We start from the raw sequence: 25,678 nt of genomic DNA, 5'->3' as shown, positions 1-25,678 counted from the left end.
GTTTACGATGTTTGTTCGGTGAGGACGGGCGTTGTCATCCATAAACACAAATTCTGCGCCCATGGCACCCCTAAACAAACGTACATGTTGTTCCAGAATGATGTCCCGATAAATTTGGGCTTTCGTGTTTCTGGTTTGAACATGCAGATCTGTTCTGGAACCCAGTATAATTCCACCCCAAACGAGCAATGCTGCACCACCGTAACGGTGTCGTTCAATGATGTTGTCTTGGTGGTAACGGGTACCTGGCATTCTCCATATGGAAGTCCGACGTGAATCAGACTGCAAGCTAAACCTGGACTCGTCGGAAAACATCACACAAGCCCACTGTGACGATGTCCACATTGCATGTTCTCTACTCCAGGCTAATCGCTGCCGACAGTGAGTTTCCGTGAGCGGAACACATCTGACAGGCCTGCGAGCATATGTACCAATATCTCCCAAACGTCTGTACACGGTTTGCCTTGAAACTGTGGTACCCGTAGCTGCAGATAGCTGACGAGACAGGTCGGATGCTGTGCTCCGTCTGCTTCTTTTGGCAGTTACTGCCAAATACCGGTCTTCATTCGGCGTTGTAACTCGGGGGCGACCTGTAATGTAACGTCTACTGACATTTCCGTTATCTTGGAATCGTTGCCAAAGCCTAGAGATGACACTTTGGGCAATTCCAAGTTCCTCGGATACTTCCATCTGAGTGCGGCCGATAATTCTACCACGTAAAAAATCATCCACATGCGTCCTCTGTGTCATAACTATTCGCTTATGGCACTGAGCGCCTTACAGAACTCTTGTGAACAATTTTACTTCTTTGCCATCATTCCTTATATACCCCCCCCCCTCTTACACTCTCGTCATTGTGACGTACTATCGGCATCATCTGGTGGCTCCCTAAAATTTGCATATCATTCTTGCAGATGTGTGTGATAATTCTACAGGTGAAATTTTTACTTTAGATTTCGATTTCCGTGTGATTCTGAATTATCCTTAATTTATGGACATGAGTGTATATGGCAGCACAGAAAAATCAGATACAATATTGAATACTCACTCAGACTGTTAGATGCACACACTTTGCTCCAGACTTTGCCACGATGCTGAGCTGGGAGACATCTCTTCAATGAGATAAGTCGGTGGCAGAACCGTGACGTTCATTCATTCTTTTCAATACTCTCCTCTTGTTAGCTAGGAGAAGACCCTTCTCAATATGAGCACTTGAAGGCTTAAAGTTCAATCTGAACTTTCTCGTGGTGCAATCCCGTAAAGGCCGAAACACACTACACTGATGTGACGTGATTTCGCGTAATTTCAGAGATATTGTAAATTCTGATTCGTTTAAATTCTGTGACGTGGGAATTGTAGACTATAACATTAATCTCGTAAATATTGAAAATCCACAAATTCGTGTCAAACAATGGAAATTGATTTGATATTGAGTATCCATGAAACGTACACTTCTGATTCAATTGCCATAATTCTCGGTGAATAAAGGCGGATACACACTACTATGACGTGTAACCACGTGACGTCAGATGGCGCGAAGTCATATCAAACATTATACGGTGTGCACACTGGTGTGATGCATTAAGACCGAAACACACTACGTTGTCGAATTTGTTAAATCTTATTCGTGGAAATTCTGTGACGTGGAAATTCCACGTCACAGAAATTCCACGAATCTGAATTCACAACGTCTCTGACATGATGTGCAACTTTATTGCGCTAAGCGTTTGTGCTTTCCAAGAGTGGCCCATCTCATCTGTCCACTGCATTCTTCGATCTGTGCTGTTCGGCCGAGAATCGTAGTTTGGACGCCATTTTGTACCCTTAAAAAAAGGGGAAACAGAGAAATTTTAAACACACACTCAAAGACGAATTTTATCCATTTCTTTGGTGCTGGGGAGTAAGCTGATTTCCGTCGTTGTTTTGGTCGATTTAATGATATTTATTGGTCGTTATATTGCAGCGTTTCCCAACCTTTTTTATATCACCAATAATGTTGAAGGTCAATTTCGAGATGCAAGCCTCCAATAAAATTCAAAATCAAAGATGCTGGAAGCTGGGGACTGTAGCTATATCAGACCTCCGCAAATAAATTTTATGAGGAGGCTTGAGCCCCTCTTTCCCCCCAATAATTAATTATTGTACAATGCAATGCACCATTTTGCCACTTTCGCGTATGGGGTTGATATATACAGGACGAAAAATGATTTTCATCTCCCCTCAATGAGGGGACATGTCGGCACCTCTGTCTAAAATATATTGTTTTTGATAATTTGCATATAAAAATAGTTGGGAAATTTTATAAATATGAAAAAAAATTCCAAATGAGAGTTATGTCTGGTGAATATAGTCGGACCCCGATATAATAACAAATTTGATGATCGTACCCCGACGTAATGATAACAAATTTTACGATCGTGCCCCGATATAATGATAATAAGTTTTACTATCGTACTCCGATTCAATGATACAATAAATATATGAATTTTTATGTATATCATATAGTACGTTTTATCATGTTTACCAACAACGCGACGCATTGTTATTATGCATAATCACCAGTAAAAGCTACAGTTTTAGTATTTAAATTTACTAATCACGCTTGGGTACTATACATAATCACCGGTAAAAGTGATAAATTTAGGGCAATTTATCAAACTCACCAAGACGACTAGTAAGCCCATAATAACCAGCTATTAAATATAATAACCGCATATATAAAATTTACCGTAACATATATGTTTGTTTATCTCATTCAGATATACTTGTTTAATTTTAGAAGCATGTATGGTTACACATTCGACTAAATTAAAAGAAATATATACATATATATTAAAGATTAAAAGGAAAAAAAAATACACAAGTCAGAACTGGAAAGTTGTGCTCAGAACATCTATATACCCTCGCTCTCTGCTAAAATGAAATTCCAATTTTTTCAAATTGCAGAAATTACAATCTTTGTCAGGAGATATTTTAAAAGTTTTGCCCTGTATAAATATAGAATTTTGCAATGTTCTTAATTGAAAGAGGACCCTTTTAATCGACAAATCAATTTTTGAGAGTGCATAATCTTCCGCAAAGATATGAGTTTTAATAATCCTGTAGTGTGAGTTTCTTATGCTATTTTCCATTGCGCTCATATCCTTTTGAATATTTTGGTCAATATAAACCTGTAAAATCTGGGGCAGATATTTTGCAGCTATGGTAGGGTCCTGCGAATACCAGACAAAGGCAAATCCAGAGTTTTATAAGAGAAGTTTGAGATCTGAGGCCCAGTTAAAATTATTTTCTGTAATTGAGTTACTAAAAAAATGAAGATAAGAGATCTTACAAAATCTAGATTCAGGCATTTTAAGAATGCGTATCCAGTATTTAATTATCAATTTTATGAACGTCACAGATAAAATAGTATAACCGAGTTCTAGTCTTATCATATAACCTGGTGTGTATGTTGAGAGATTGAATAATTTTTTTTACAAAAATGCAGAAACATTGCTCTAGAGGGTTGAGATAATGAATTGACCAGATGGGGGAACCATAAGAAAAAACTGAGGTTACCATACTATTAAACAGTTTAAACCAATCAAATGGGGAGCTAATTTTAGCTCCTGAAAGTAAGGGCCACAATGCTTTCATTGCAGATGCACCGTTAGCAAAAAAGTGATTTTTTGCTATATAAAAAGAACCAGAAGAGGAAAAAAGGATTCTCACCAAGATAGGTGTAAGAACCAATTGTACCGAGTTTTTTATTTTGATAAAAGAAGACATCATGCTTAGAGCGTTTATCGCCATTACGGAAAACCATAACTTTTGTTTTATTGACATTGACTGTGAGTTTGAAGACATTGCTGAATTTTTCGAGCATATACATTTTTTTTCTTAAATTTACTAGTGAATCCGCCAAAATTACTGCGTCATCCGCGTATAGTAGAATGTTAAGTGGCGTGCCGTTAGGAAATCAAAGTCCGAGAATCCAGCTGAATTCAAACGGGTAATAAGAGTGTGTTTGAAAAAAGTGGAAAAAGTACAGGGCTCAAAACCTCTCCCTGAAGTACACCTGTGTTAATTTCAAACTCTTGTGTTAAGCCTTCTGTGCATCGAACTCTGGCGGAAGCCTTTTTATAGAGATCCGCCAGAATCAATGCAAATTTTTCACTCAAATTAAGTTCTCGGAGTACTAACCACAAAATTTGATTGTTAACTGAGTCAAAAGCGCTCTTGAAATCAACGAAAGCAGCATAAAGCTTTCCTCTTTTTCTCTTAAGTTCATGCTACACTAAATAGTTTAGAACAAATGCCTGATCTATGCAACCATAGCCCTTTCTAAAACCAGCCTGTTCTTCTAAAAGGACATTGTATTCGCTTAACCAGCTTAACAGACTTGAGTTTAAAATTGATGTAAAAAGTTTGGCGATCACGGATATTAACGAGATTGGTCCAGTTAGTATAATTTGAGGGGCAGTTAAGATCACCTTTTTTGTATATTGGGCAAATAATTATTTCAATCCAGGAGTCGGGTATATTGCTTGTACTGTAAATTTTATTGAATATATTAGTAACAGTCAAAAGAGAAGATTCTTTGAGGTACTTGAAAACTCTGGTTTTAAACAGTCCCAGCCAGGAGCTTTACCACATTTCAAGGTTTGAATCACACTTTTAAGTTCGGAAACAGTTATATTGGAATCTAAAATAGGGTCAATTGGGTTGATAACATTATTAGAGATATTGTTGATCGGAATTGGATCATCTCCCGCAGAAAATATTGAAAGAAAATAATTGTACCATTTAGTTAAATCAATATTAGATACAGGAGATTTTTCCTTTCTATATTTCTTAATAACTTGCCAAAAGGATATTGAGTCTGTACAATGAGTGAGTTGATTGTTTAGACTATCAAAATACTCTGTCTTTTTTATTTTACACAGTTTCTTATAAGCGTTACGTTTCGATTTGAAGTCCATGTAATGATGAGTATTATAACACTTGTATAAAACTTTTGAAAGTTTCCATAATTCCGTTCTAGCAATATTACACTCATCATCGAACCAGCCCTGAGATTTCGATGCTTGAGATCTCCTAGATATGCTTGCTTTAAACATTAAACCATATTTTGTTGCAACTTGCTTAAGATATGGAATCAAATCTTGCGGATTCACGTCAGGGCTAGTGGAAAAATGAGTTTCGACGAAGCTCAAATATTGTTTGCCTCTGTCATCCTCTCAAACAGATTTATTAAATTGAACGCGTCCTATGTCTTTCAGAACAATTTATGTCGGTCATATGTAGGGTCGCTTTAATGGGAAAGTGATCAGAGCCTAATTTATGGATCACCTGAAAATCGACCGTATGAGCATACACATTTCGAGACACAATTATATAATCAACAACGCTGGCTCCGTTATGGCTTAAAAATGTATAATCCCCTTGATCATCATGGGTGAAAGCACCGTTTAAGATAAATAGGTTATCTAATATACAAAACTGATTCAAGAGTTTACCTCTGCAATTTATAATGAGATCTTTGGAATTACGATGAATAAGATCATCATCGAAAAATGTGAGATGCTCATCGGCCGACCCTCCAGTGCGAGCGTTCATATCACCCAAAATTATAATATTCTCAAAGCCTAAGCTGCTCAATAAATCGGTAAAATTTTCAAAATCTTCATCGTACCTTGGGATAGGAGGAAAATAACAACATGCAATCAGTAAATTTTTAAAATCAAAATATTCAGCAGAAAGGAGGATAAAAAAACTGGTTATTTTTAAAATATTCACATTGGTTATTTTACGAGGGTCATATCCAAAAATCAGACCACCACTTGGTCTACCCAGATGTGCTTTAACAGCCAAACTTTGAATCGTTTTAAAATTTTGTAATCAATTGAACAAACGGAATTCCGAAGTGTGCCAAGTTTCTACCAACGAAAAAAAATCATGGTTTCTAAAATGTTAACAGCTGGGTTGTGTAATATGATAAGAGCTAGTGGCGCAGTGTTCCAGTTGATGAAACCTTATTTTATTCAACGATTCTTCGTACGTTTCCTGTATAAAACATCAAACTATCCATTCCATATTATTTTTAGAGTACAGCCAACGATATAATGTAGAATTTTTTTTTTCAAACAATCTTTTTTGTATCACAAAAAAACTATACAAAATTTCTTGTAAATACGAGGATTTTAAATAATGCATCACAGCTGAAGATAATGGATTGCCTTATGTAGTGGTGCTATCTATGACTGAAAAGGAAAGTTCAAAGTAAATGGTGAACCTATTTTTATCCATTTATAATTGAATTTAACGGTTTGAGAAACCAGTCAAGTTGGATGCTCCATTGCATGGAACACTGAGCAACAAATGGTTAATAAACCAGCAACAGAAAAAAAGTTAAACTTTCATTTGTATCGAAGTTTATTTTTACGAAAAAAATATATACTATATTGATAATATCATTAAAAAAAATCAGCGATTTTGCACTTCAAGATTAAATTTCGACATGGACAGGGCCGCAACTAGGGGGGAGCAGGTGGGTCTCGTGCCCCGGGCGCTAGACACGAGGGGGCGCAAATTTCATTCTGAAATCTCTCCTTCAATATTTCAAGGGGGCGTCAAAATGCGCGCTTACCCTGGGTGACTAAGTATCTAGTTGCGGCCCTGGACATGGAAAATAGCCTTCAACATTATTTATAAAACTAGCTTTTATAACCAGAAAAATTCAAGAACTTTTTTTTTGCATAATACAGTACAAGAACGTTCTTACCTTACTATTGCTTGGTAATTTTGAAAACCTTTCGATGGCATGCTATTTCTCAGCATCTGAGCACGGCGACTTTTGGATCATTCCTTCAATTTAATTTATAATTTGCCACGACTATCGTGAACGACATCAGAAATATATAAAAATACAAATTTGAAAACACCGAAACAGTAAAAATAAAATTACAAAAACACGTGCGAGCGAAGCAGAGATGAAGAACAAACATGTTCAATCGTGCTTCGCTGAGTAGGGTCGTGGGGGTACGATAGCACTACTCTCGCTGACCTCACAGCATACCTGATCACGTGTGCAGAGACAGCATTTCCAAGAGATAGAAGGTCTCTGCACTGTTTGCCATAAACGTCATTCAGACTACCTAGCAAGTTTGCCACATTTTGAAACACAGCATCCTATTTCGTTTCTTCTTATTTTGGCGTAGAATATTTCTGATTGGCTCTTAAATACCGCATTGTGATTGGATGTGGGGCAAGAAATCGCCAATTCTGAGCCCGATCATTTCTTTTCGTAACAACGATGATATTGGTACGAGCAGGGAATTTTGTCCCCTGAATATTCTGAGGGAAAATGGACTACTTACTGATGTCACAAGCAGACTGCGGAGGCCTATCTCTAGGAGGTGCTGGCAGAGGCCGATTAGGAGGTCGTGACCAGAGGCGAGAGATCGTTTTATTTTTTGCTTTACTATTTGAGATCCTGGATTGAATGATCATTCCCTATTTATCAGTTGCCGCAAGTAATATAGACCCATATTGCTCGGCATTGATATTTGCAGATTGAAGTTCACATAAACTGTTCAATTCCGATTGAAAACCATTTTTTTTCTGAATCTTCTCAGCGGGATTTTCTAATTATCGGGTTTGTTATATTAGAACGCACGCTACATCCCAAAGGGAATATAAATCATTGCCACAGGCATGTTGTTTGAAGCTGGGTTTTTTCCGATCTCAAAATCCATAGAAAAATCCCTATACACAGAGTATCACACAAAGCAGAGATTAATTGTTGCTAACACCATTATCTGTATACACTGCTCAAAAAACAAGTAGGGGAGCAAGCAAAAAAGTGAAGAAAACCGTGCGAGACAGCCACGTATTGGCATACAATGGATAGTACACGCGCATCAATGCGCAATACAGAAAAAAGACGTAAAAAATTTTGGAATTAAGCTTTAATTCTTTGAAAATATGGAAAAAACATGAAAAGATGATTTAGGGCAACAATTTGGTTACATGTAAACGATAAAAAAAAGTACTGTTTAGACATTTATGCATGAGTTTTAATAGGGCGTGTGGTCTCCTCGAACAGCTAAGACTGCTGCACACCTGTTTGCCATAGATGCGATGAGGTTATCGATCAGACTTTGGGGAATACTGTTCCACTCCTCAAGAAGTGCAATCTGCAAGTCTCGGACAGTAACAGGCGGCCTTGGTCGCACAGCAATACGTCATCCAAGGATTCAGGTCCGGAGAGCACGCTGGCCATTCCATACGCTGTATTGTTTCAGCTTCAAGCATGTTCTCCACCAGACGACCTCTATGCGGTCGGGCATTATCATCCTGGAAAACAAAGGAATCTCCAATGGCTCCAGCGTAAGGGATGACATGAGGTCGCAGTATCTCGTCTGCATACCTTCGGGCCGTCAAAGTGCCATTCCGAACCATATGCAGGTCCGTACGTCCGCCTATGCTGATTCCACCCCATACCATCCAACCAGCTCGTCTGTATTGTGACCTTTCACGAACGAATGCGTTGTTATTTCGAGTGCCCCTGTCCCTCCATACCAGAACACGTCGGGTGTCACACTCCACACTGAATCGGGACTCGTCTGTAAACAGCACTTGGCTCCAATCATGTTGCTCCCAATCTCGATGTTCAGCAGCCCATCTTCTTCGGGCCGCACGGTGGCGTGGGGTCAACGGAATGCAGACCATTGGTCTACGTGCATAGAGCCCTCCCTCATGAAGCCGATTACGTACTGTTTCGCTGGACACCCTTCGTCCTGTTGTCAAGAGCAACCGTCTTTGCAGCTGCGTAGCATTCTCTGTTCTGTTTCGACGGGCTTTTAACCGTACATACCGGCCATCAGTTGCTGTAGTGGCGCGTGGCCGACCTTGCCCTGGTCGACTTCTAACATTTCCTGTTTCTTGGAATCGATTCCACAGCCTTGCAACAACACTTCTGGCGACACTACGTTGTGTTTGCCCGGATTCCAGTCTGCCTATAACACGCCATGCCATGGATTCCGGTAAATCACGTTGTTGAGACATCGTCAAGTCACCTTGTCTCAAAAAAAAATACTGCGCAATCGAATTTCACAGTTACGGGAGTAAAACAGACGTTTCTGCAACATCCCGATTTCTGCCCTTATCTCCTTTTTCTGGTTTTTGACGTCATGAACTTTGATTTGCATATGAAGTTTCCTTCTTCCGTTTCCTGCTAGGCTTTAAATTATGGATGATTCATTTTATGTTACTTATCGGTATACATCTTTGCGTAATTTTGTTAAAACCATGTGCTCTCCTAATTGTTTTGAGCAGTGTATATAAAATTGATTTTCTGTGTGTGTGTGTATGTTCTCTATACAAATCTACAATTTTAGATCGATCGTTGCCAAATTTTGCACATATACCAAATGGGACTCGACTTGAATGATAGGCTACTTTAAAATTTTGTCAGAGCAGGGCAAATGCCCCAAATAGGCAAAATACTGTCGGGCAACAATGGTTTTTGGGCTTCAACAATAATTTCGGAACGTTTACTTTGGTTACCGTGGTTCCCTAGCAATGTGTTTCAGACGTGTATATGCCTTTACAATGGTTTGTCACTTCTTTAACGCTGCCAGAGTATATGTGTAATAGTTTATGCCTTTATAATGGTTTGCCACATTTTCAATACTCCCAGTAATGAGGGTTTTTGAATAGACGTCATAATCATCAGCATCGTTTTGAGGGTCAGGCAAAGGGTGATTCTCATAGAAATCAGTGTTAAAATCTAAATTAAACAGTCCTCATAAGCGAACATTGAAATAATTCTAAAAGAATAGATGTTATACCATAAGGTATGCGTTTTTCCAGTGCCCATTTCGTACTATTCAAACTTTTGAAGAAGCTCATTGTCGTGCGCTATTCGATTCATTCAGCGTTTCTATGTATGTTGAGGCTTTTACTACATTAATATGTAGTAAACGTTAATTAATGTATTAGAACTATTAAAGAGAAAAAAATATTAAAGTTACTTTTAATATTTCTCTAAAATACAGGGTGTGCCGGAAAGTTCACTCAAGTTTTGTGATTCAAGAATCTTGACTCCTAGCCAAGAGAAAATTTTCCAAGAAACAATCCTTTTTTACGACTTATTCAAATTCAATTTCATTCATCTACGCCATAAACATGCATATTCATACAGAAAAATGTAAATTAAACATTCAAATCATTGAAAATGCCCATAAAGATGAGTTATATGGTCACCCTGTTGATTTCCAGATAAACTCGGAATATCGCCTATTATTGCGTTTTACTGTCTCATGGAGTTGGAACCAGCATCTGGTTTTAAAATTCAATATCAAAAAAAAAAAATCCAACAAATTTAAACATTGAAGAAGGGTTTGAAGGAAAAAAATTGCAGAGCAATGTCATTCTCTCTCTTGAATTTTCTTCATGATTAAAATGTTCGCAGTTTTTGACCGACGAGCGACTGGAATTACTGTTCTCAGTTGTTGGGTCATCCAAATGATTTGTTGACATGACACTCAAAATTAAAAACCGCTGTAACATCGGTAAGTAAAAAAAAGTATTTTATTTATAAGCTGTTATATCCCGGAATTTTTTAGGGTTTCCGTGACGTTTGATTCTGCGGTACACCAAAAAAGCTCTCGCGGAACCCCAGTTGGAAAATTATGCAGTAGAACAGGGGCTTCGAACTTAAATGCTTTCGCGGAACCTTTGGGTATGAGATATTTCCGTGGAACCCTTGATAGTACTGTTTCGCAAAGTGTGCGTCGCGGCTCCTAGGGGCGTCGCCAAACCTTGTCAGAGGCATTACGGCAAGCTGGAGATATTTGTTTCTGTCCCTATTTATGCTTTGAAGTGGTTCTTTTATATAGGAAAATATCTAAAAAAAAACTATTCTGGGGAGCCCCTTCTTCTGCCGTCCCCTTGTAGCGGCTCTGTCCATGCCTACCCTGGAATAGAGTTCAATGAGCTTTCTTTTGTGGGGGTTTTATGCATGGCTATCTCAACGTTAAGGGTGGCCCATCATGGGTTCCCTGGGAAAAAAGATGTTCTGTGGCCCCATACTTAGCTGGAAGTAGCAGCTTACATATTTACATACTTACACTCGAAAATCAACCCGTGTTGGGGGAGATAAAACTACTATTATCGTTTTCACTGTTGTTTGGTCATCTACATTTGTTAAAATATGTGCCACTTTTTTGTCAAGGTGCAAAATAAAGAACGGTCTGTAACAAGAACTTTTTCAATTTGCAACCTCACCGGGTTCCAAAATGTTTTATTGATCCATGACGTTTGATTTCGTGGAACCCCAAAAAATTTCTCATGGAACCCCAGTTGGAAATCCATGCCGTAGAGTGCCACGATAGTGTTTGGGGTGCAAAAACATATTTTAGAGATAAAATTACATTTATTGAAAGTACAGTGACTCAAATTATCCTGATCGCTTCGACTCCACTGAAACAGGCGAAGGCAGCGAAACAACTGACTGAACCGATATGTTCAGGCAATGAAACATACTAAAGCAAAATACTAAAGAAAAAATAAAAACATTTACATACTAAAGCAAAATTCGTTTTTCACTAAGAAATAACATTCATTTCGTCAATTCTCCAGTGATCCAGATGGGGGCTGGTCCCAATTGATTCGGATAATTGAGTGCTACTGTATTAATATACTACGATTTTCAACCATTGTTCCCGGGCATTTTCAAGTACTTCCACGATTCCTCGAGATCGGATAGGAACGCATTGAGATACGACAGCTCTGATCTCATTTCCAAGGATGCTGCGAATGCCATAAATTCGCTGATCTCTACAGCCTGATGGTAATTTGAAGAATTGTTCAAGGTGACGGATCTTTCTGACGAAGTCAGTTAATACAAGTACTTAACTGTACATGCACCTCGTACACATTCCTTTGCGGAATTTATAACGAATCGGTACATGCTGAAACACGAGGCCAGAGTGTAAGTGTGGACACTGAGATATTTATGTTGCTAGAGATGTGCCGAACTTTGCTACTATCATCCGTAAGCAATAATGAGAAATTTATATTTGTTCTCAAACATTTCAATTTTCTTCAAAAATTAATAGTTGTAGCCATCCACAAAAGACGCATTCTTCTATTGATAAACAACTCTTTGACGTGTCCAATATATAAGGCCCATTACTTGAAAATTTTTATCTTTTTTCCTTTTCCCTGGGATCCTGGGAAATGTGGTGAGAATTTCTGGATGAATTTTAGGCTCATTCAAAAACGTGAATAAATAAACGGTATATATCTAGTAAATCAAGTATCCAGTGCAATAATCCGGTAAAATATAAATCCAGTAAATAATCCGGCTGCTGGTATATATCTAGTAAATTCACCGACAAAAAAAAATTATGATAGAAAATTCCCTGACTTTCATCACGTGTATGAGTTCGACGACATCTGTTTTAGTCGATAAGTATTATTAATATTCAAAGATTAATGTATATCTGACATCAATAATGTTTCGGCGCGTGCATAATAATTTGTCTCCTTAAACTATTAACAGTTGATAAGTTGCTGTCGGTTAGTGTTCCGTGAACCAGTTACCGGTCTCTCATCGGAACACATCATGGGTACTTCTGAAATTTTAATTAATCTGTTAATAATTTTTTCTCAAATTAATTGTATGCTCAATGATATTCCATATTTTTATTATGACCATTATTTTTCTTTCCTTTTGTTTTCAGACATTTCTTTTTTAATTCACCTGTACGACTTTTAAATTTTATTTCCACACTGCATTTCAAACATTTATTCAAGTTTCTTGAAATGTTTTATATGAAAGAGACTGTAACAAGTATCACACTTCGTTGTAAGACTTTGTCAAACCAGTATAACCTTTTATCTTTGCCTACACTTAACGTGTAAATTACTTTTACTTTTTAATTTAGTGTGTGTTGTAATCTACCTTAAGTTTATCTGAAATATTACACTGTGGAATTCATTTTCCCCAATAAGACACAACACACCCCGATTTAACGGACCCAACTTCGGATTGAATGTATTGTATTCGGATAACGTAGAATAAATAAACTTTCCAATTTTTGACTATCTGATCGTAACAACGGAAAAATAGTAATTTAGGAAATTCCATCAGAAATAACCACTTAATAGACAATGGAAGACAGCAACCGCAGGTCCAGCCGAACCGTCATCAGGGTGTTCAAACGTTTCCAATAGATGATGGCAGCTTTCCGGTTACCCCAACCGTCCAAAAAAATGTGGATTTTCTCGTTTGAAAAAACCGCCCTCAGCGGTTGCAGTTGTATCTGTGCGTTGACAGAATAAAACTATAGATGATGCCTTCCCCCCAACCTCAACCGCCTGCAACCACGCCGTAGTCAGGTCCCGGCCTTATGATCACCTCCGCGCCGAGCCCGGTAATAATAATGACAATAGTTCTACTGAAGCTATATATTATTATAGTGTTGGTTATATCGGCGTTTTTTTTTTACGTGTAGCAATCCCTTGTCAGTGGTTCAAAGAGGACGGGGTTTTTTTTACTTGTTCTGGCGACTGGTAGACGACTCACGTCTTTCATTGTTCAAATTTCATCAAAAGTTTCTCTGCATGTCTTTTTAATGTCCATCAAACAGAAAATCGCCACTTAGCAGCTTGGTGGAAAAATTAGGGATAAACCGCCCACATCGCCGGCTCGGCAAAATTTGTCCGATTTTGACCCGGTTTCTTGTTGTATCCATTTTGTCGCCATTTAACAGGTTGGAGAAACAAATGGGAGATACAGCACCAACTTCGAGGGCGCGGCAAAATTTTCCGATTTTGACCCTATTTCCATGTTGTTCGCATATGTCCCGTCCGATTTTGACTCGCTACCAGTAAGACATTGCAGCTATTTAGTCTCAGAAGAAAAACCTAATTTAACGAGAAACCATACGCTGCTAGTCCGTTAAACTGAGTGTGCAATCCTTTCCCCGATATACTTCTGACACGTTGAGTGCTGTAAAGTGGTGGCCGCTGTGGTGGTCGAGTGGTTATAGTGACGGACTCGCGATGCGAGGATCCGGGTTCGAACCCCACAGTGGTGGTCGGCTGAAGTTGGTTTTCTGTGGTTCCCAACTTCAAGGCGCAAATGCGAGCCGATCTCCCCGTTAAAACGTCTCGCCACAGAGAGCAACAGTCCTACAACGATAAATCATTCAATCATAACACTTCACTCATAGTTAGAAAAACTGGTGGCAGATGGCAGCACTACACATAACAAGCATTACAGAGAAACAAAAAACTTCACGTCAGGTTTCACTACACGTACACGCACATTCCCGCATGTACCGATTCGTTGGGGGTTCCGCGGGGGGGGTGCATGTGTGGGGTAGCAGTAGTAGGTAGGGCCTCCCAAAAAATGGCTAATAAAAAAAAAATAGTAATAATAAAAATAATAATTAAAAAAATATATATACTTTGGATTTCTGCGTATTGAAGTAAAATCCAACTCCAAAATACTACTAAATGAAGATTTTAAAAAAAGAGAAAAAAATAGCAAGAACAATTAATAGGCAGATAATAAAATAGTAAAATCAAATTCTATAGCGGGGGAAAAAGATCGGTGGAGAGAGCCAGATTTCATGCGACCGATCACTAGACTAGACTCGACTTATTTCGAGTTCCTCGATCAGATACCCATTTTAATTTAATGCCACGCCCCCCCCCCCCAATGTATGTAAGTATGTCATTATTTGGTATTTTTCGTTTGATTTTTATCATTCTTCTTTTTTCTTCCTCGCAATGCAAGGGCTACCAGATTTTTGTGAATGTAAATAAATTAATAACTGTCGAAGAGAGGGTTAAAAGCTCCGAAACACCACCTTCTAATTTGAGAGAATTAAGAGCTATCATTTCGTTAGCAATGGCTAATATTCCTCCTCAACGGTTTCAGCAACTTTTAGAATTCATGCCTAGCCCTTTCCGGCGCGATGTCCCCATAGAGAAACCATATTTTCAAAATTCCATCAAAAAATAACTATTATTCGCACAAAAATAATTTAAATCCTATTAATCAACTTAATATTTAGATTTTCGGTCAGAGATGGCAGCATCGTACTGGTTTTGTTTTGTAAGTGGTAAAAAAAATCTGCCATCTTCTCTATTTTTATTATACTTGTTTTAAAATTTCTTTCCTAATAAAAAAATATTTTTAAAAAAAATTGCGGATGGTTTTTTATAAATTTTGCCCTATTTATTGAAATCTAGCCATTCAATAAACTCAAGAACAGTTTAAAATCAAATTATGGAAGTTTTAAAAGGTGGTTCTCCATAGTGAGGACACCGCACACCTAGAGCAGTGTTTCTTGACCTTTTTTTGCCCGTGGCCCCCTTTCAACCATATGTTTTTCTCGTGGCTCCCCTGTCTTATCCTGAGTCTTACACTCTCATCTAAAAGCAAGATCCTTTATACGTATTGAAACAATTTTTTTCAGTGAATTTATACTGAACGAAAATTTTGCAAAGAAAATTGGCCTTCAGACCACTGTCCTAGAATTTACTTATCTTCCCGCTAGTCCGAGTTCTATCAGGACCGTCTCAACATCATGGGCACCCTAGGCAAAGTGATGCTATGGTAGTCGCATACTTAGCTGGAAATAAACAGCCTACATATTTCCTACTTATTTTCAAAATTAATTGTACTATACAAAATATCACAAGGTGGGGTCACTTATATACATGAGGCCCCCGGGTATGACCCCTCACCAGAGTGGGACTGACAGAGCTGCAACCCAGGGCCAGATATGGTTTTCATTATTTTTTTGTTTTTCACACTATAAATTTAATATAGAGAAGGGGTCTGTGAAAAATCTAGCCGAGGACCTGCGGAAAACCCCATCCTGGGGAACTTGTTGCAAAATGTGGGCGGTGAGGCCCGGGTGGGTCCATGCTCTAAGACGGCCCTGGTTTTATGGGTGGTTTTGTTGGATTTTGTAAGTGTATAGTCACAATATAAAAGCTTTATTTCTTCACACCTTAATTTTTCTTCTCATCTTTCTGCAGCCCTCCAAACCCCCTGTCATGGTCCCTTTCTCCATTTTCTTCCGTGGCCCTTTGAAGTATCCCAGTACCACTAGGGGGCCATATGGTCCCCGGTTGAGAACCACTGACCTAGAGCAATGAGATATCCCAAGTATCGTCAGCATGAAACCGCCACTCTGAGACGAAGTGACCATGTTTTTCTTCATTTTCTCTCCTCTTTCTTGTTTACTAGAAAATGGGTGACAGCAGCAATGGCGTTGAAACATCTCAGATGTGTATTTGTGGAGGAGTTTCAGGGGTTAGAATATGGATGACATAACATATGCCATATGCTCTCTCTCTACTGTTTTAATTTTATTTTCTGGAATTTCTTTTGCTTTGAGTCCCCCCACCATCTCGAATAGTGTGCATTTGTTACTTTTATTGGTGATTAAATGTCCATAAAATTTCTTGGTACAGAGGAAGCAATATTATACTATTCGGAGCTTCCCTCTGATCCGGAATCTAATGCGTCTGATGATACCCCAGATGAAGAAATAAAACAAAGCTTACTGTATGGATGACGACGAAAATGATGCTGATGGTGATGGTATACACTCCCCCAATGCCTGAATCTTCTCGACAATTTCAGATGGTTCGGGAAAAAAAAGCAAGAACCAAAAACCCAGATTTCAAGGAAGAAGTGGGACCATCTCAGGAAATTCTGTCAACGTCGGATACATCGCCAATCTCGATGTTCTTATTCTTTTTTTTCAGAAGAACTAATCGAAGACGTTCGGTGAAATTCTCTGTTGTATGACCGTACCATCACCGTCTATAGCAGAAAGCCTCCACGCGAAGCTTGTGTGACGTCGCTGAAGTCGTCCATTTCATTGACTATGTCCATATAGTCATATTTTATTGTCCATATAGTCATTGACTACACTGCAAAAAAAGTAAAGATTTCTCATACGTCGGATTGCTATACCCAATGACTACAGGTGAAATCGATGACTTCATTGACACCAAAGCTTCGCGCTTAGGCTTTCTGCTATAGAAGGTGTTGGCTCACCAGACAGCTGTCGATCTGCATTTATGGGAATCAGAGCCGCCCTTAAATTTGTGGGACAGGTGTGGTAGCACCCGGCTCTGCGTTTTGGGGGGGGGCGCATTTACAGTAGCAATAATTTATTTAATAAATTCTGGAAATCTACATTTTCATTTAGAAAGAAATATAGTACTGAATTTCCACCATATATGGAATTGTTTTTTTAATAATTTCTGAATTTTTCATCAATTCCAAAATTCTGAATTTTCATGAATTCTGAATTTTCATCGATTCCGGAATACTGAATTTTCTTCAATTCCGGATTTCTGAATTTTCATCAGTCCTGGAATTACAGTGAAACCTCGATATAACCATATTCTGCGGATCTAGGGAAAATATTTTTGTAGAGGGATTTATCGTTTTATCGAGTAACGTTGTAGCGAGGTTTCACCATATTTCTATTATTCTTTGTTTCTATATTCTTTTTGTTATTTTAACTTTTAATTCCATTCTAAGTCTTACATGATTTTGTGTTTTAATCTGTCAATTTTTTTGTTGAAGTTTTGTATGTTTAGAAGGTTTTTATATATATATTTCAATTTCCAAGTTCTAATGGTTTTGTGTTTTTAATTTGTATATTTTTATATTCTTCATTTTGCTTTTAATCTTATATGTTAAGCTTTTATTTATTTCAACGATAATTTCAAGTCTTAATTTTTGTTTGTCACCACAATTACTTTTTGTTTACTTTGATGTTTTTTGTTTTAGTTGTTAACTTAGTATATTGTCGAGAGAGTTGTTTGCTTTTATCGCTGTAAAATTGCGATCTGATGAAACCTGTAGACGCCTTCAGCAAAAAATACGACAATGGCCAGCAGTCTCGAAAACCCTTGATTTGCTACAAGCTCTTTCTCTGAAGTCAAAATCTTTCAACTTGAACGTTAGAGAACAACGGGACCGTATATACCAATAATTATTTTTATCTCATTACAAATCCAAACATTTGACTGCACATTATTTGAAGGAAAAAAAAATCTAATTGAAAGTAATTTCCCATAATCAAAGATTCACGAGTTATTTGTGCAGAAACTGACTTAAATTTTAACCGTCTATACGTGTTACGGTAAATGTGATAAATCGTATGACCAATCGTATTGGTAAGTTTGATGAATTTAACACTTTTGCCTGCGAATATGTATAATACCCAAGCGTCGTTGGTAAATTTGATAAATACTTTCAATTTATCGCTTTTATCTGTGATTATGCATAATAACCACGTGTAATTGGTGAATTTGGTAAATATGAAAAAGAAACTCAAATGAGTCGAGTCTAGCATGTGTGATGAATATATTCGGACCCCCCGATACAATAATAACAAATTTTACGATTGTACACCGATATAATAACAAATTTTAAGATCGCGCCTCGATAAAATGATACAAAACATGTATGAATTATCATGTTTATTATTAACATGTATGAATTATTTCATATAGTACGATTTATGTTTTCCGACGACGCGACGCTTGGGTATAATGCATAATTGCCGGTAAAAATAATAAATTTGTGGAAATTTATCAAACTTACTAAAATGCTTGGTAAGTATGCATTATAACCAGTTAATATGTAAAATAACCGCATTTATAACATTTACCATAACATATATATATAGTGTGTGTTTGCTTACGATAGGGAAAAGCTGGCTCAAATGGATCTCCTGGTGTTTCTGGATCCTCTGGAGAACGGGTATGTAAAACATAATTATATTTCATTACAGGGCGATACAAACACTGATATAATAAATACGCCGGTCTGACCAAAAAAACTGACTTACTGAAGCAACTACATTCTCTTGAGGGGTTCCGTGCCGAATGCCCCTCCCCCATTCCCTCGGGAAGCGACCCCTTGAGGGCTGGTGAAATAAAGTACGCCAGTCTAAAAAAATAAACATCTTATTTAGTTGCACAAAATTAACTTAACCAGTTTCTTGATATTTTTAAGAATATATCCAAATAAGCTTTTGTATCTTTCATTAGACACGGATATTTCCGATACTCGTCAAAACGCTTTTTACCGTGTATAACTCAACTGGATAATTTAACTTGTTGAAAGAAACAAACATTATGTCGTCGCTACGCGAGCGTTAAGGCCATAGACTAAAGATATAAATAGACCGCGCACGCTATTCATAAAACTTGTCGAACGTGAAGAAAAGATGAGCAGTATTGTGGAGGAAAGAACAGGTTCTGCGCTATTACATTTGGCTCGTTTTCGCAGAACATAGTGATTTCGTGTTAATGCTAGGATGTTGCTGTAACGAAATTTGAACGAAAATTTTGTAACGAAAATTCTTTTGTAAAATATTTAGGGAATGTGGGATTTGAAAAAAAAAAATCAATTCTATAATATAAACAAATATTGAAAAACGAAATTTTTTTATTTTCCAAAAGGGATAATTACTAATAATTTAAGACTTTTGAGTTTTTAAATATTGTTATATATATAACCTATCTCTTATATATACAGCCTATTTCATTTATATTTTTAAATATTCTCTTCTCATTCACTTTGCCACTTTTAATTTCGAAAATTTATTTTAACTAAGGGTTATTAACACATAAAAATTATCTTCCAAGAACATTAAAATTACTCTAATCATACATTCATTTTAAGTATATAATTATAATGCATCATATTATGTTATGTAATGTAACACATTCACACTCGTACCATATTCAGTCATGATATTGTTCTTACTCTGTGGTTAAGGCCCCTTTACACGCACAATCTTCCCCGCACGCCCGGAGCGGGACGTTCTTGCGCGAAGGATTGGAGACGGATATTAGGAGCGTGGCGTTCAAGACCGTGTTGTTAAAAAAGAGACAGATTCTTGCGCGCTCTTTCCTGTACGAAAGAAGGCCCCGTTCAGAATTGTGTGTGTAAAGGGAAGCGTGTGGCGAAATTCATACGCTTTTGCGTGGTGTGTGGACTTTCGGGGAAGCACAACGTTCCACGTTCCTGACCAAAGTTTTTCCCTTGTTTGAAAACAAAGAAGTCGACATATGTTTAGAGCTCCAGAAAAAAATAGATTTAAAAAATGCGTTGTCGCTGCTGCAGGATTAAGCATGGCAGCTATTTCAAATAGTAATTATGTAAATATAAAATCGGAACGCCGAATGTGGATGAAAGAATACCGGAAAAAGTACAATCACATGGAACTGCTCAATGAACTCAAGCTGAGCTATCCTGAGGATTTCCGGAATTATTTACGGATGAGTAGTGCATCTTTTGATGAGTTGTTGGATTTAATCGGAGAAAAAATTACCAAATCGGACACAGTGATGCGAAGCAGCATCTCGGCTGAGAAACGTTTAGCAGCTACATTAACATTTCTTGCAACGGGCCGTTCCTGCGAAAATTTAAAATTTTGCACCGGCATTTCTGCTCCATCGCTGAGTATCATCATACCCGAGGTGTGCAAAGCGATTTTTGATGTTCTGCGAACGTGAACTGAGTACATGAAGGTGAGTCTACAATATTTGTGCATTTAATAATTTTAATGAGGAAATTTTTAAGTAAATGAATTTGAATTCATAAAATTTTGGTCAAGTGCATTCAGAATTTTTTTTTAAATATGGTAATTTCTTTTCTAAAATGTAAAAAAATTTAATTACGATTAAAAAAAAAGTTCTCATTATATCTACTTTTATATGTTCCACTACCTTGTGCCAGAACCGATAGTGATTTTTTCTGTATATGACCATCCTATATGAGACCAGCATTTGGCTTAACGCATGTAAACAATAACATAATATTAATAAAGTGATCGTAAAATATAGTGTACCGTTATAATGTCCTTCATGATAATAAACTTTAGTCACACAAGATTATATAATTTCTCTTGTTTCATATTATTAACAGACTAAATGGTAAAAAGAAGTATTCCTAATGTGAAGAAAAAAGAAATTAAAATCCAATTATATAATATATAGCCGTGAACACAATTTTTGTGACAGCATAAATAAAAATAAAGTTTCGAAAACTGGAAAAATATTCTTGGTTTATTTAGATGTATTGGGTATATTATTAGAGAAAAAAATTTGGCATAGTATATAAAAATAACAATGCAAGGGAAAAAAATTAAATATTTATAAAAATAGATTATTATCTTCAGGTACAGCTGAGGCAGATGCAGAATATGCAGGAGTGATATAGTGATATTGCATTTTTGACTGCAAACATCGCTGGTTTAGTCCAAGTTATTTAATAGTCCTCTCCTCAATGCCGAATTTATTACGGATTCTGCATATATAGCTTGAGGACGATCCATCCGTTTCAACTTTTCGGCAATCATTATGCCAAAAGCTTCGTGTTCATCAATGTGAATTTTGTCTTTAGCCTCATCGGACAACAACTTCATTCTTTTTTTTTTTTTCGTTTTTGTTAGTTTTGTTTGCTGGACCTGAAAAAAATTAATTGTTTCTCCCTTTAAAATAAGATGGTATTGAGAATTCAAATCACTTGATAGTGAAAAAATAAGGTAGCTCTACTGTTGTTATTTTAAGAAAAAAGTGATTACACAGGATAAAAACATTATTAATTAGACCTATTTAGAGAAATGGTGCTTTTTTAAATTGAAGTTTAGGTGTTTATTACATTTGAATGTTTTGTCATTTTTCTTCAGATTCCTATCAGTGAAAAAGAATGGTCAGAGATAGCTGATGGTTTTCGAAGCAAGGGGAACTTCATAAACTGTGGCGGTGCCTTAGATGGAAAACATATACGAATTGTACCACCACCACCACATTCAGGATCATTATATTTTAATTACAAAAATTTCCATAGTATTATCTTGATGGCACTGGAGAATGAAATTATGAATTCATATTCGTTGATGTCGGTAAAAATGGAAGAGTATCTGATGGAGGAGTGTTTGATTACACTGAGTTCAGCCAATCACTGAAAGCAGGGCAATTGCAATTACCACAATGTGACAAAAACGTCGAAAATTTTAATTTCGTGTTTTTGGGGGATGAAGCCTTTTCTTTGGGGGAAAATTTTTTGAAACCGTATTCCCAGTGCGAGTTGGATCATGCCAAAAGAGTTTTCAACTATCGGCTGTCACGTGCTAGAAATGTGGTTGAAAATGCTTTTGGCATAATTTCATCACGATTTAGAATTCTCCAATCACCTATAAATATGAAGGCTGAGAATATCAATTACGTAATACTTGCCATTTGTACGTTGCACAATTTTTCAAGGAAAAGAAACACTGACTACATTTGTGCAACAACTTATGACAGAGAGGATGTGGAAAATCAAACAATGCATGAAGGAGACTGGCGCAAAGACACTTTACCACTAACTGATTTGCAACCAGTCGTACTGAGAAATACAACTCTCAAAGCAAAACAGAATAGAGAGGCATACAAAAATTATTTCATGACAAAAGGAAAAGTATCATGGCAGGATGCTATGGTGAAAGCAGGGAAAGCATGAAATATAAATTTATTATAAATTTATTATAAATTTATTATAAATATTACGACTTAATAAAAGCCATGTATTTAAATATTAAACCTGAAACATGTGTATTTCACTTTGACGCCTTGAACATACCGTTTATTTTGAACCCACAAACTATGATTACCTTGAAAATGCTGTACAATTAAATTATGCACCTTGAGATTATTACTTTGAAATAGTTTTGCGTGTAAATTATGCACCTGCAGAATATTACATCGAAAATATTTTACATACAAATTATGCACTTGCAGAATATTACTTTGAAAATATTTTGCATTCAAATTATGCATTTGCAAAATGTTACTTTGAAAGCATTTTGAACCTGCAGAATATTACTATGAAAATATTTTGCAGTCAAATTATGCACTTACAGAATGTTACCTTGAAAACATTTTGCATTCAAATTATACATCTGAAGAATATTACTTTGAGAATAATTTGCATTAAAATTATGAACCTGCAGAATATCACTTTGAAAAAAAAATTGCATTCAAATTATACATCTGCGGAGTATTTGAAAATATGGAGGATTCAAATTATGCACTTGCAGAATGTCACTGAAAATACTGTGCATTTCAATTATTCAGTACATACAATATTTCATTCAAAATGCATGAAAATATATCTGCAAAATCTTCCTGTGTGAGGATTAAACTTATGGGTTCGGAATAGTGCACATTAAACATAATTGTCATGTACTGAAAATATATTCTAACCTGCTCGTGTTGAATTTGCTCGTCATGGTCATTCTGCTGGCCTTCGATAGGTGTATTGGACCATGAAGAATGAATTTGACTGTCTTCCAGTTCACTGCCGTTGCCATCAATCTCTCCACCAGGAATGGTGATATCCATGTTCGACACACTAGCAGTCGTTATTTCATGATCTGTCGTAAACAGCAGCAGCTTGAAGTACCACAACGTCGGCACATATACTTGGTCAGCCGCTGATCCACTCCGCTGGCTGTCAGAAATTTTTTTCAGTTCCTTTCTGAAGGATCCCCTCAAACTTTGAATTTTTTTTGTAACGAAGTCCTGATCAGCTTCCGGGAACGATTGCTTGCAAAAGCATACTAACTTATCGTAAGCTTCATTTTTGATGTATTTGTTGCTGTACTCTTTATTTTTTATTTTCCATAAACATGGAAACTCATTATATAGATTAATGAAGTCGGTTAAAAATTCTTTGCTCCAGCAACGCGAATCAGCCATACCTCTTTCCTCACCAAAAAGTGTGTGCTTAACAGACAAGAACTTTTACACATATGCACATATGAAGCTGGCAATCTGCATTCTGGATACTGGGGGGGGGGGGGTATGCAAAATCCGATGGTATTACATTTTTGTGGCACCAGACAGAGGGTGTTACAATTTTTCAGTCGCCTAGACAGGGGGGTGTTAAAGTTTTGAGTCGCCTAGACAGGTAGTGTTCTTTGAAGCACCAAAGAGGCTGCTAAGGGGAAAAAAAAGGTAGAGGAATGAATAACCGACGGAGAAAACCCAAAACCCAAACACGTATTGTGAAGTACAACAGTATCTGCCGACAAAAAGACGACCTTTCACTGGACTTATTAAATCCCTCTACAGAATACTGACATCACTTGAAGCGTGCTTTATGAGCCCCTCCAGAAAAAAAAACGGGTTAGTTTTAAAGTCCTAATGGAGGGGTTTCTTTTTTTCCGTTGATCATATAAAATTTAACAAAAAGTAACAAAGTGAGTTGATTCCGCTTATAAGGTTATTTAGAAAACCATCATGAACAAAACGTAGTGAGCGAAAAAAGAAAATCTCTAAGAGTTGGTAACACGAAAATTAGTTGTACTGAGCGGGATCCACTGCATATGGATTTTGGGTTATAAAACAGAATAAAGTCATCCACTGCGTTATGCAAAAGAGATAAAACAGAATAAAGTCATCTTATGCGCTCATTACCAACCTCACATCGTGTTTATTGGAGGATCAACATCTATGAATCTACGATCCACATTATGCATGCAAAGGATTTAATATGAAGAGACCGCCCCCTATTTTTTAAATTCATCAATAATTTCAATATCACAATGGATACGCTTAACCCTTTATCTACCACATTATGAAAGAAAAAAGAAAATGACCAGGCGCTGACATGATGAAAGCATTGAGAGAGGTGATAAGCGCTGTTCGCCTCATACATACGGGACTCAAGCCCGCCCGCAGGATGGGGAATGATCGGTGCATTGTATGCTCATTAATTATTGAAGAAAATTTATTATTGAAAAATTTATTGGGCGCTCAGCCTTCAGATCCTTGGCGCTTATGGAACATCATTGTTTATAATAATTATTGTCTCATTTTAGTTCTAAATAAAGATTTAAAAAAGGAAACACTGTTTTTGATACAATTGCCGTATTTTAACGTTTGTAAGGAAACACCTTGATTTTTTTAGGTTCAAAATTTGAAAAAAAAAATGTATCTATAATACTATCCACGCATAAGAAATCCCTGTTTTCGAGACCCAACTTTTGGCAAAAAGGAGATCCTTGTACACGTTAAAATTATCATATCGGTAGTTTATAATAAATTATCTAACCTAGTACTTTACAAAGTTCTGTCAGTTGATGAAGAGTTAAAAATTACTAATAGGTTCCTGTTTAAGATGCTCTTTCTTGTTTAAAAAGATTTATTTTCCCTATTGAAACTTTTCCTGTCAAAGAAAGTTCTGCTACTTAATATATCAATTCTGTACTATAATTTAAAATAATGTATATAAAAGCAAATTTTTTATAAATACATTCGTTTTTAATGAGTTACTGACGGAGATGTTAAAGAAAACTAAAAGAAAGATGTTTGTGTAAACAATCCGCGTTCGAGTAAAATTACTTTTAATTTAACAAACGTCTTCTCCATTAAATATAATAATAATAACGTAAGGTGAGTATAAAAGGGCCAAATCAAAGTTTAAAAATTAATTATTACAATAATCTAAAGCGTAACTTTCAATAAATTTATCATCTGTAAAAGAAGGTATTACGTACAAAAAAGAAAAAAAAACATCGTCAAGTACTCTGAAAAAGAAAAATGGAAGTGAATATTTTCAGCGAATATATATATCGCTGAAAAT

General features: G+C 36.7%; 1 protein-coding gene across 3 annotated transcripts in view; it reads left to right on the top strand.

Moving 5' to 3' along the window:
* The window catches only part of LOC149080456 (uncharacterized), a 1,573,269-nt gene that overhangs the window by 560,051 nt on the left and 987,540 nt on the right, over positions 1-25,678 (top strand). For all 3 annotated transcript variants that reach the window (XM_089239569.1, XM_089239571.1, XM_089239572.1), the window contains exon 21: positions 18,746-18,799. In XM_089239569.1, coding sequence (XP_089095695.1) covers positions 18,746-18,799 — 54 coding nt within the window. The remainder of the gene's footprint in view (positions 1-18,745; positions 18,800-25,678) is intronic.

The sequence above is a fragment of the Pholcus phalangioides genome, unplaced genomic scaffold (genome assembly GCF_987345545.1).
Source record: "Pholcus phalangioides strain wild (caught in Gottingen) unplaced genomic scaffold, Ppha-v1.0 ptg000011l_1, whole genome shotgun sequence".
Classification (NCBI taxonomy): domain Eukaryota; kingdom Metazoa; phylum Arthropoda; class Arachnida; order Araneae; family Pholcidae; genus Pholcus; species Pholcus phalangioides.
The sequence above is the reverse complement of the archived record's forward strand: the minus strand, read 5'-3'. Positions and strand labels throughout refer to the sequence as shown.